This window comes from Dendrobates tinctorius, unplaced genomic scaffold, assembly GCF_039654945.1.
Source record: "Dendrobates tinctorius isolate UK_male_01 unplaced genomic scaffold, ASM3965494v1 ptg000162l, whole genome shotgun sequence".
Lineage (NCBI taxonomy): Eukaryota > Metazoa > Chordata > Amphibia > Anura > Dendrobatidae > Dendrobates > Dendrobates tinctorius.
The window spans coordinates 66,807,672-66,820,998 of NW_027361829.1; the positions used below are offsets into that span (position 1 = coordinate 66,807,672).

The window sequence follows — 13,327 nt, forward strand, 5'->3', positions numbered from 1 at the left end:
AAGAATAAGTTGGCTTGGATAGAATGATTGTACCCTTATAACATAATATTTTGTTGCACAGCAAAGTTCTGTGATGATCACTGCAAGCAAATGATTTCTGCAACTTTCAATGACACTTCTGCATCTGTCCACAAGTATGTTGGCCCAGTTATCATGGATGAGCAAACTGCTCCTTCCACAGTTGTTCAGTAGGATTTAGGTCATGGGTCATGGATGTCACTTAAGAATAGTCCAAGGCTTTGCTCTCAGCCATTCTTGGATGTTTTTAGCTGTGTGTTTTGGGACATTATCCTATTGGATGACCGGTGACTCATTCCAACAATTCTGACACTGAGCAGCAAACTTTGGTCCAGAATGCCTTGATGGTCTTCTGATTTCATTATACCCTGCACAGGTTCAAGACACTCTGTACCAAATGCAGCACTGCAGCCACAAAACATAACTGGGCCTCCTCCATGTTTTATAGTTGGTACAATGTTCTTTTTTGTATGCTTAAATTTTGCGTTCGACAACATATAGCTGATGCGACTTGCCAAAAAGCTCCAGTTTTGTCTCAAAGGACGTTCTCCCAGAAGATTTGTGGCCTGTTAATATGCGTTTTGGCAAATTACATTATAGCTTTTTACTTATTTTGCTTTAAACAGTGGTTTCCTCCTTAGTCGTCTGCGATAAAGTACATTTTGGCCGAGACCGTGAAGGAAGGTGCAATCTGACACTGATGTACCTTGACCTTTAAAGTTCACGTCTAACCTCTTTGGAAGTTGTTCTGTGCTCCTTGATTGCTATTTGTTTTTTCCATCTCTTCAGTTTGTTCATTTTCCTTTTCTGTGGCCATGTCGAGAGAGGTTGACTACAGTCCCATAGACCTTAAACTTTTAAATAAAATGTGCAACTGTAGCAACAAACATCAAGCTGTTTGGAAATGGGCTTGTAACATTTTACCTCTAACATGTTTCTCTTGCTAATCTCTCCTTCACTTTCTTTGATTCACGGTCAGTTTGGTACACACCATGATACCAAACAGCACAGTGACAACTTTTCACCCTTTAAATAGGCAGACTGACTACAATTTTTTAGACAACTGTGCGGCTAATTACAGGACAGAACTTACCGTAGTTTAACATCTCAAATTATTTTCAATCTTTTCTAGGAATGCAATCATTTTTATCCAGGCCATGTTAAGTCATTTTTTTTTTTAACATTTTCTTTTGAACCACAATTCCAGTGCAGTGTCTGATTTTCATTAGTTAATATTCAATAGATTTAAATTTGAAAATGACTTTTGTCATTTTCAAGTTATTTTTGCGACCATTGTGGGCTTCACTTAATTTACCAGAAGGGTACCAACAATGTTGTCCATGTGGGGACTTATTATTTTGAGTGAATTACTATTTACATTAATAAATTAGTTACTAGAGATGAGTGACTTTGCCTTTTTTAGGGTCAAGTCGGGGTTCATGAAACCCGACTTTGTCAAAAGTCGAGGCAAACGAAATTGGCCGACTATCGGGAAAAGTCGGAGGTCCAACCGAAGCATGAAACCCAATGCAAGTCAATGGGGAAGCAAAGTCGGCAGTGACATGCCGGACGGCTTTTTTTAATGTGCGCATGAAGATATTCTCATTCTCTCTCTCTCTCTCTCTCTCTCTCTCTCTCTCTCTCTCTCTCTCTCTCTCTCTCTCTCTCTCTCTCTCTCTCTCTCTCTCTCTCTCTCTCTCTCTCTCTCTCTCTCTGTCTGTGACGTGCAAGCATTCTCGGAAATCCGACTTTGGCACTCGTTTTGCCGACCGCATGGCCGACTTCACGCTGTGGTTGGGTTTCGGTCAGCGAAACCCGACTTTGGCGTAAGTCGGCGACTTATGAATCTGGCTGACCTGTTTCGCTCAACTCTATTAGTTACTTATACAGGTATGTAGATAAAAACTGGAATGACATTAAGCGCAATGGGGTCTTATCCGGATTACAAAAAGAGTAAAACGGAATTCGCTCAACTGGGGGGGTGGGGTTGTGACAATAATAACCGCTTTGTTATTCTGTAAGCAAAGACAGCTGCTACAGGTCCACCAAACAGATAGCAAGCAAACTTGGAAATGATAGGGGATGTAAAACTGTGCTGCTGAGAATCCAATATACAATTAGATACCAGATGCTGTATGGATGCGGTTTTTTCAGCGCGTTTTGAGGTGATCATGCCTCTTCATCAGAACAAACCACAATGTGGTTCGTTTTTGGTTTGTCCTGATGCCGAGGTATAATCGCCTCAAAACACGATGACAAAACCGCATCCATACAACATCTGGTATCCAATTGTATATTTGATACTCGACATTGCAGTTTTACTTTCATCCACTTTCATCTCCAAGTTTAATTAGTTATACATAACTTTTCTGTGTGCTTAAATTCTGGTATAAAATACAGAACAAAAATTTGGCCACTAGCAGCAATGTTTTGTTTTTTTTAACTTTCTCTTTGTAAGCATTGGTAGGGAATTAATTGTGGTTTATTAAGTATTGTTTTAGGAACTTTAAAGTTATATAAATATTATTTAGAGCAGTTTATGCACAGTATATTATAAGTTGTATAAAGCAGAATTTCTTTTAGTGTTTCTTACTAACCTATATTTAATATTGTATAATTTGTGTTTTCAGCTGTATCCTCAGACTCACTATATCATCTGGATTTGACAAAAGAAAGTGGCCTTGTTGTGCGTATAGGCAAGAGACCAATTGGGCGCACATTTGCTCCTGAGTGTGTCATCTGTAAGGCATTTGGACAATGCTCTCCCGAGCTTGTACTTGATGAAGCAAGATACTATAAAATCTCGTTTCTTTGCGGCGATCTTAAAAGCCTGATGGTAACGGCAGAAAAAAAAATAGGTAGGAATATGGATGAGCACTACATTGATGTGACACTTTGAATTTACCAGTCAATTTATTTTTTAAAGTATATTTTTCGATATATGGAGATTAGAAAATGGTAATATTATGGCATTTTATTTATTGTTGGTACTGAATGCAGGCATTGGCATTACTGGAGTGTTGTGAGAAAAAAAATTGGCCCCAGTAGGCATTAACCAGCTGCTGTGACCTCAAAAAGAGCCACATTGGGCGAAAACAAGATTAATGGAAACCTCTAGGCAACAGTTTAATGTGAGGTTTCATCCCCAGTAACATTAACATACTATGTCGCTAACTACAGATTTCCATTATCCTCAGAAATTGTCCTCAGGTCCTGCCAATGTCAATTGGACCTATTCTGTTCATTCCAAGCCATTTTTTTTTAATGTAGCTACAGGTATAGAAAATCACCAAACCAGCTTTAGAGAAGCTTTTAATTTTTTATTTGTACATTGGTAAGGAGTGAAATTACTGGGCTTTTTTCTTTATACAGTGGCATGTAAAAGTTTTGCTCAAAATTACTGTTTTTGTGAACAGTTAAGCAAGTTGAAAGTGCAATGAATGATCTCTAAAAGTGCTTAAGTTGAAGACGACACATTTTCTTTGTATTTTAGGCAAAAATAAATATATTGCCATTTTTTACATTTTAAAAATTACAAAGAGGAAAATGGGCTGATTCTAACATTTTGGCAACCTTGGAGATTTGTGTGCTCAGATAACTTTGACCAAGGCTTCAGACCTTAATTAGCCTGTTAGGGTTATGACAGGGTTATGACTTGTTCACTATCATCGTTAGGAAAGGGCAGGTGATGTAAATTTCCCAGCTTTAAAAAAAAAAAAACAGCCTCCCCTAACTTTGTGCTAAAAAGACAGCAGCCATGGGTTCTTCTAATCAAGATGCATAGCATTCAGAAAATGAAAAAGGTGGAGCCTCACAAAGCAGGAGAAGGCTGTCCTTTCCACAGTTTGAAATGTAATTAAGAAATGGCAGTTAACAGGAATAGTGGAGGTCAAGATAAGGTCTGGAAGCCCAAGCAAAATGTTAGTGAGAGCTGCTCATAGGAGTGCTAGAGAGGCAAGTGGGGGACTTGACTGCCAAAGACCTTCAGAAAGTTTTTTCAGACTCTGTAGCTGTGGTACATTGTTCCACTGTTCAGAGACACCTGCACAAATATGGGCTTCATGGAAGAATCAACAGAAGAAAACCTCTCCTGCATCCTCCCCATAAAATTTAGAATCAGAAGTATGAAAATGAACAAGCCTTATGCATTTTGGAAATAAGTCCTGTGGACTGATGAGTTAAAATGGAATTCTTTGGCCGCAATGATGAATGGTGTGTGGAGTAAAAAGGGCACAGAATTTCAGGAAAAGAACATCTCGCCAACCATTAAGCATTGGAGGTGGATCAATCATGCTTTGGGGTTCTGCTGCAGCCAATGGCATGGTGAACATTTCACTGGTAGAAGGAAGAATGGATTCAATGAAATTTCAGCAAATCCTTAATGCAAGCATAACCCCATCTGTAAAAAAAACAAAAAAAAACCCTGAAGTTGAAAAGAGGGCGGCTCCTACAAATGGATATGATCCTAAACACACGTCAAAATCCACAATAGACTACCTCAAAAGGTGCAAGCTGAATGTTTTTTTTCAATGGCCCTCACAGTCCCCTGATCTGAGCATCATTGAAAATCTGTAGCTAGACCTCAAAATAGCAGTGCACGCAAGATGACTCAGGAATCTCACAGTACTGGAAGAATTTTATAAGGAAGAATGGATGAAAATCCTTCAAACAAAGATTGAAAATACTCTTGGCTGGCTACAGAAAGCATTTACAAGCTGTGATACTTGCAAAAGGGGGTGCTACTAGGAACTAACCATGCAAGGTGCCCATACTTTTGGATCTGCCCATTTTTCTCTTTGGTAAGCCTTAAAGTGTGTATATGTATGTGTATATATTTTATTATAATTTTTTTTTAATCCGAAAATACAAAGGAAATGTGTCATCTTTAACTTTTGCCCTCTTAGAGATCATATCATTTTTAATTTGCTTAACTGTTCACAATAATAGGAATTTTGACCAGGGGTGCCCAAACTTTTACATGCCACTGTATGTGTTGGCGCTTTATATATGTTGTATATTAATGTTATTTTAGTTAAACCCTCAGTACAGAGTATATCATTTTCTCTCTATTTTGTTGTACTTTTAGAATGCTGGAATCTCACTATCTGTAAAATATCCAACATGCTCCTTAACATTGCACCGTCTCTTATGGATTTTCCTGTGCGGCTGGAGAGTTACACTTGGAAATTGATTGCTCCGGAATATATCAGTACTGAAATCGTATCCAAGTCCATGTATCTACAACAGAATGCGGTAGATAAAAAGTGCAACATGACGGCAGCAGGGTTTACATATGACATCTTGAGTTCCACTAAGAAACAGGAATTTAAAATTGGCACTTTTTGTCCTAATGGATCTATTGAAAAGATTCAGTTGCGAGATAATGTTACGATCACCTTAAATATGCCAAGTAATGGAGAGTCCAAAAAACTAACCAACCATGACCTCTACGTGTCTTTTGTATCGTTCATTAAAGGTATAGTACTGCTATTAAATATTGCATATTCAAAATTTGATGTGGTAAAAATTCCAGAACCCATACACTGCATTAGGCTTTGTTATGCACTTCAGATGGTTCTGGAAAGAGCTGACTGGTGAGGGAGTGATGATTGGCACCCCCACCAATCAGATATTGATGACCTGTAAGGGTCGCACGAGTCAAGATGTAGTACTGTGACCCCAGGCACCAGTGAAATGGGTTCCTTTGTAAGTGTGTGCGTGATAAGTTATATCTGTCACTCGGGTCACATACTGTATGATTTTGTGAGGTGGCCAGGGTAGCAGTTGTGTCGAGGAGCTGTTCTGTTCCCACACCCTGGCACCCTGGCACCCCACAAAGGAAACATAATGTCCCATCTGTTGTATGTAATATGTGAAAAGTAGGACACACTCTTTAGGCTTCAGAGCTCCTTCTGATTCTGTATTCCCAGTTCCAAAGTCAGAGTTCACACAAACAATTCCAGACTCTGTGTTCATACTCAACAGTTCAACTTTACTTGAAAACAGGGGGTTTGGTACAGATGTAGCACAGTTCACATTCATTTGCATTCCGTGAGCTCTCCCTTCCTTTTCTGACAACTTCCGTCCTGAAGACACTCCTTTCACTTCTGCAGCTCTCGTGCCCCTAGGTCCAACATCTTCCTTCATTCCTCCGTCCTGTTTCCTTGGAAAAAGGTAAAAGGCGCCCATAGCTCCACTTAGTCCCGGTCGTAGGCCTCGGATCATCTCAGAATGATTACTGCATTAAATGGTGACCGCCCTCACGCTGCTTATCCTGGGGTCCCGCATTGCCTCGGCAGTCTCCTGCCCCATGGCTTATCTGTCTTCCCTCTCCTGTTGCTACATCACTCATTCTGCCCCTAATCAGGAAGTCTCACCACTATATGTCAATGCTTTGCACTACACCCATCTCTAGCACCTCCCAACCTGAAAAACCCCTTATTTTAACTATGCTTATAATGGCACTTTCATGTCCTAGCTCTATTGTACCCCACTAGACTATACCCCAAACCATCCTATTCTACAGCTACCCTCTTATTTTATCCATCACATCTTTCCCTATTCTTGTAACAATATCAAAACATACATTAGATGTAAAACCCTTATGCAATATAACGTTCACAATACTATTATCAAGATATTTGTATGCATTGTTCACATTACATCAATTTAACTGTACACTCATAGACTTTGCGGGGAGATGCGTATGACCGGTCCTGTCACACCCTTACAATGGTAGGCACTCCCGATTTTAAGCAATAAAAAAAGAAAGAGCCCAGTCCACTTAATTGAAAAAGAACATTCTTTTCTGTTGAAACTGGTATAACGTATATACAATTGTTTGCAGGTGTCAAACTTTGTATTCACATTATCTTCTGTTTTACATAGAGGCACTATTGTAAGTGGTGGCATAGAATTTGCAAAGTGCTTGTAATTTAAACTACGTCAACTTCTCGAATGGTCTATCTCCATGTTATATTCTTTCCACCTCTCTCTAGCACACTTCTGCAGTAGTACATGTAACCCGACCTGGTCATCCTAGTCTTGTTTCTGTGCTTCCAGGACCGGCTTACTTGTTGCCCCTTCAGACCCACTTCTTTACTATCTTCTTTGGCCATAACCCACAGCTCTTTCTGGCTTTAGGCTGTACTAAATACGGTTGGCTCCCTCCTATCAAGCTCACTTCCCAGTATCAAGGATATTCCGGCAAAGTTTACATATTTCTGTCACTTTTTCTGAGGAAGTTTTTTCAGGGCTTGCTACCTTTTGGGGTATACAGCAAGGAGAAAATAATTATTAAAGCCTAACTTTTATTATATTTGATTTAAAAATGGAAACCATGCCCAGGAGGATAAAACACTAAACACACAACAGGTGAACAAATAATTACTTAAATCAAATATAAGGAGCGCACTTAAATCAAATATAAGGAGCGCATTAAAAACAGTGCAGATAAATGAATGGTTCGATTTCACCAATTACCTGTCAATGAAGACCGTCCAGACTGAACCAGTATAGGAGGATGAAGACATGAATACTGATGATCTACCTATCGTGCCCCATGTGTTGTCTCCCATCCTGACAAAGACTTTGTCCAAGTGTGGTCTTGTACCACTAAGACTGGTTTCACATTAGCGTTTTTTTTGCGTAGCGCATGGTGCATGCGTCATGCGTACCTATGTTTAACATGGCTTGCGCATTGTCTTGCGTTTGCACGCGTTCGTATGCATTTTGTGGGCATGCATTTTTTCAAAGTGCGCGCCAGACGCAACCTATTGCATTTTTGGGTCCGCCGAAAGGCGTAAAAAAACACTTGCGCATGGAATGCAACAAAATAACGCATTACAGTCTATGGGAACACAGGCGTGCGCATGGACATGCGTTAGTCTGCATTTTCGTGCGCATCCGTTTTTGGCGTAAAAATGTGTAGACACTGGTTTTAACCCCTAGAGAACGAATGCGCATAAAAAACGCAAACGCGTGCAAAAAGGCTTGATGTGTTTTTTGCATGCATTTCTATTGCGCACAATGCGCTGCGCAAAAAAAGCTAATGTGAAATTAGCCTAAAAAACAACTAAAATTACGTTGTTCTCATCAGTTTTACCAATTCAGTGCCCATAAACCTAATAGACCTAACGTTACCGCCGTGTTCAAGATTTATGACGTGCATTAGGTGTGTCCCAATTTGTTACGAATATCACCCAAATGATCTCCTACTCTCCTAAGTTCCCGTGAGGTTTTTTGTTTTCTCTTGGACCATCACAAATTGCTTTGTAAATAATGCCTTTCAAATCTATAATGAATTGTTCTAGTCTCGTATGACCAAGGGAGGTTTTACCAATTTCCAGGTATGGACACTCCACATCTATAGCAACCCCACGCCCAGTCTATTGGATAGTCATGTTCCTGATTTTGTGGAGGGACCAAATGGACAATATGGTCACCATTCGAGTGGTTCCTCTGAAATGTGATCAACAGTCTCCCATCTGACCACTTATGTGCTTATTCATTTTATGAATGTCCCAATATTGAAGAGGTTTCTTGACTTGGGATACTCCATTATCATAAGTGGTAATCAAACTGAGGGTTTCATCCTGTTTTTTGGAAAAAAAAATTTTAAGTATGAGGAGTTCCTCCTCTTTTTTTTTTTTTTTGTCTCTTTTGGTAAGCCTCCCTCAGTACATAATCTGGGCAGCCTCTATTGAAAAATCTTTGTTGTTGGTCATGGGAGTGAATAATGAACACTAGTGTCCAGGCAGTTATGTATAATGTCCTTTTGGGGTGCCCTTTTTCAAAGAGTAGGGGGTAATGACTGTCACATCTTTGGAGAGAATTCTTTGACATTGGTTTACGATATATGCTGGTTTGAAGTGATCCATTTTTAGTTTTACTGATCATTACATCAAAAAAGGGTGATGTATCCGCATCAGTCTCCGCAATCTCCCGATCTTACACACATCCCAGTAATGTAACCCACATCTCTTTCTCAGAACCACTTACTAACTGGCTGTAAACAGGAAAAAACTCTCTTCTTCCTCCCAAATACTCCTCCCATCTGGCTAAGTGTTAACTCTTCGAAATTTTGCATCTACACTATACTTTCACTTTCTCAACACTAGTGAATCAGTTTTCGTTTTTCAGTGCATAATAATACCAATAATAATTACGTCACATATGTAAATGGTATAAATATTTCAGTCATATTCACTATTAGATTATCGGTACAATCATCATCATATCTCCATGGGGTGTTTTTTTGTTTTGCCAGCCAGCAGGACATGCAATTACTTTCTATGACAGCACTGAAAATCTGAGACTGTCACGCTGTGTTCACACAGGCTTAGGTACAAGCTGCATTTTGACAGGTTGCAGCTCTGTGCTCCATGTACAGGAGTACCAATATCAATAATATAATTATTAATCAAAACTATCATATTGACTAAGGGCTGTTTCCCATATCCGACTTTTGAGGTCCAAATTTGGACATCAATGTTTGGACCAATTGCAGGTCTTCGGATCTGAACTCAACCACCTCATACAGTACATGTTTTATGATTCTGTTGAGTTTGAATCAGGACCCACGAAATTGGCCTAACATTTATGACTTCTTAGTACAGAGCTCTCCAGGCTACACTGACTGCCATACTCCTCATATAAGGAGATTTTCTCCTCTAGAACAAATTCTGAGAATATCTAATTATTTATCCAGCCAGGTAGAATATGCCACATTTATTTCCTGTTCGATTTGTGTGCAGTAAAAAAAAATCCCTGTACCCTGTATGCACTACTGCATTTCCTTCCCAGTGATACCTGACTGACTTGGATTGGGAAGTGATATAATGGTGACTAGTGCACTAGTGTATGTACACAGAATGCAGTGTGCCCATTATAAGTTTTTCTTTCAATTTTATTTTTTAAAGGTTGCGAATAGTGATGACTTGAGCAAAAGTGCTCAGGTAAGGCGTAATCCGAGCACACTCATGTGCTAAGAGTGTCTTCGGCATGCTCGAAAAATATGTTCAAGTCCCCGTGACTGCATGTCTTGCGGCAGTTAGACAGCCTCAACACACGCAGGTATTGCCTAACAAATGCCTCCTACCTAGCAGGTAATGGCTGTGTATTACTGCCAGATCCCGCATCTAAGGCCACGTGCATACTTTGCGTATTTGGTCACTATTTTACATCAGTATTTCTAAGCTAAAATCGGGAGTAGGAAGAAAAGTATTATAGAAACACGTCACCACCTCTACTTTTTTCAGCCGCTCCTGGTTTTGGCTTTCTAATACTGCGGTAAAAAAACTCACCAAATACTTAACATGTGCATGTGGCCACACAGCCGTAGGTTCAGCGAAACTTCACTTGTGCCTGTTAACCTGATAAATCCCGCTGTGACATTGACAGTACATTAACAGCGCACCGTCATAGGGTCACATCATTCGATGCACTCATTGGCATGCTTGTGACTCAATCATAGGGCACCATTGAGTTACTGTGAAAGCTGGGGTCTGTTAACCTCCATACCTGTCATCACAGAGCTCACTTTAAAAGCCAGCCTGTGGCCGGACTTCAGAGGAGATCGTGATTTTTAGCATATGCGGAAATACTGTGGTATTGCTGGTTCAAGTCCCTAAAGGGAACACGTGAAGAGAAAATTTAAAATAACCCCCCCCCCCCCATTAAAAGTTAAAATCATACTCCTTTTTCCAATTAAAAATGGAGATAATTAAAAAATACACACGTGGTATCACTGCATCCAGAAGAGTCCAACCTATCAAAATATAAAAGTAATTAACCAGACTGATAAATACTGTTAACAGAAAAAAATTTAAAAAACGCAAAATTGTAATTGTTTTTTTCGTTTTCAGTCGCCGCGATGTTGCAAAGAATGCTGTAACAAGCGAAAATGTCACATGTATCCTAAAATGGTATTCATAAAAATGTTGTCCCACCCCGCAAAAATTAAGCCCTCACATTCAAGAGTATACAAATCACACAAAAGGGATAATATATGTATATTTATTTATAGATTATTATTTTTGAATGATTTATATTCTCTCCTATAAAGATAACTTGAAAACTAAACTAAAACCACAAATTTGGTATCGCTATAATCGTACTGATGAGGAGAATCATATTGGCAGGTGATTTTTTTTTTTTTTTTAATTTATTTTTTTCCATACCATGTATGCAATATAAACAATTCCCAAAAAAGTCAGAAATTCGATTTTTGCTTTTAATTTCACCGCACTTTTGTCATTTTTTTTTTTTCCCGTTTTCCAATACATTCTGTGGTAAAGTAAACAGTGTAATTCAAAGTACAACAAGTCCCTAAAAAAACAAGCCCTCATACGCCTATATGGACGTAAAACTAGTTATGGCTCTTGAAAGAAGAGGAAAAAACAAAAAAAAGAAATTTGCCACTGCGGAAAGGGAATAAAAAGGACTAAAAGCGTAACAGATGAGTTTGTCCATTAAAACTATCTTTAATTAGACACAATGGAGAACATTTGACTGATTCAAGCAAACCATAGATCTTGCAAAATTGGCTCCCTTTGTCCCATCACTGACCTTCCTCGTAATGTATATAGTCAACAGCGCAATATAAATTTAGGAGTTTGAAATATTACAGAGAGAAATGGTCTAGGATTACATAAATTTTTTTTTTTTAGACTTCAAACCTCAGAACCCTAAAAATGAATGCAAACAATGCTGTTTCCACCATGAAGCAGTACAAGTATCTCGCCTCCAGCAGTGGTCTGAAGCATCTTGGAAAGGGGCAGCCCCCTAAAACTCAGCTGCATCTGTTATGGAACGGGTCAAGTTTGTGGAGCGGGCTCAGGAGCGGATCCTATTCCACATGCAGTAAATAGCAGCATCTAAATGGTTAAAATCAGCTATGAATCTCCTAGAAGTTTCTAATATGTCCTATATACTGCAATAGCATGGTGTTGCAGTGTATAAAACAAGAAATCATTGGATTTACAAACAAAAATAAATAAAAGTACAGGAAAAATAAAAATTGTGACTCGTCCTTCTCTTATTCCCGTTTAAAATAAAGAAAAAACACAAACATATTCAGTATGGCTGCCTCCATAAAAGTGCTGTCTTTCAAAATGTTATTTAACATACACTGCAAAATCACAATAAAATATATATTTTTTATTTTGATCATCACTGCTTCCTTAAAAAGGAAAGGGAAAAAAAAGCTCCTGACTGGGGCCAAGTTGTGGTGATTGCATTGTGTGTAAAATTATTTGGCAATTTGGACTTTTGATTAATCTTATTAATATTTATTAGTGATTCATTTTAATAGTTTTATTTCTATAGCGCCAACATATTCCGCAGCACTTTACATTTTATAGGGGACTTGTACAGACAATAGACATTACAGCATAACAATCCCATAAATCAACAGATACCAAGAGCAGTGACTGACGCGCTCGGGAAGCTTACAATCTATGAGGATATAGGGGAGACACGAAAGGTGGACGGTAACAATTGTATTGTACGATCCAGTCATCAATGTAATGAATAGGGTGTTTACGTAATACTGCATGAATCGGTAACCAACCAGTAAAGTACAGACACAAGAGGGCTATTTAGTGCATAAAGGGTGTGAGAACAGATGATACGAGAGTCCTGGTTTTGAAGAAAATTTTGAATGGGCAACACAGGGATAGTTAGATAAATATGTTGAGGCGGTTATGCCAGTCTGAAGAAATGTTTTTAGGGCACGCTTAAAACTGTGGGTATTAAGGATGAATTGAATTGTTCCGAGTAGTGAATTCCAAAGAATTGGCGCAGCACATGAGAAGTCTTGGAGACGGGAATGTGAGGTTCGGATTATTGAGGATGTTAATCTTAGGACATTAGCAGATCGGAGGGCACGGGTAGGGTGGTAGACTAAGACTGGGGAGATGTAGAGTGATGCTCAACTGTACTTTGTGGGTAAGAGTGATAAGTTTATATTGTACTTTGCAGTGTATGTGTATGCAGGTTGCGGGATGCAGTGACGGACAGGAGGCAGAGCAAGGGTTAACCATTTTAATTAACAATCGTATACTCCACACAGGGAGGTAAACCGTTAAATGAGGGAATAAACAGATCAATTTGCAAAGGATATGCAGAGTTAAGGAACAATGAATCAGGTAACGGCAGTTCTTGTGAATCACTTAACGTGTCAGAAGTTCCTCAGAGTGTGAATTCTGCTGGGAATTCTATAGTGCCAACAATGGCTTGCACTGTGCTTATCCAAGAAGGTCCTGTAGACAACGAGGTTTCGTCTTCTGTTGGCAGCGGTCGGTCTCTG

At 39.1% G+C, this 13,327-nt stretch overlaps 1 protein-coding gene across 1 annotated transcript in view; it reads left to right on the forward strand.

Moving 5' to 3' along the window:
• CDCP1 (CUB domain containing protein 1) overlaps positions 1 to 13,327 on the forward strand; it is a 124,836-nt gene that overhangs the window by 88,063 nt on the left and 23,446 nt on the right. The window contains exons 5-6 of the mRNA XM_073550074.1: positions 2,649 to 2,876; positions 5,105 to 5,494. Of these exons, the coding sequence (XP_073406175.1) occupies positions 2,649 to 2,876; positions 5,105 to 5,494 (618 nt within the window). The remainder of the gene's footprint in view (positions 1 to 2,648; positions 2,877 to 5,104; positions 5,495 to 13,327) is intronic.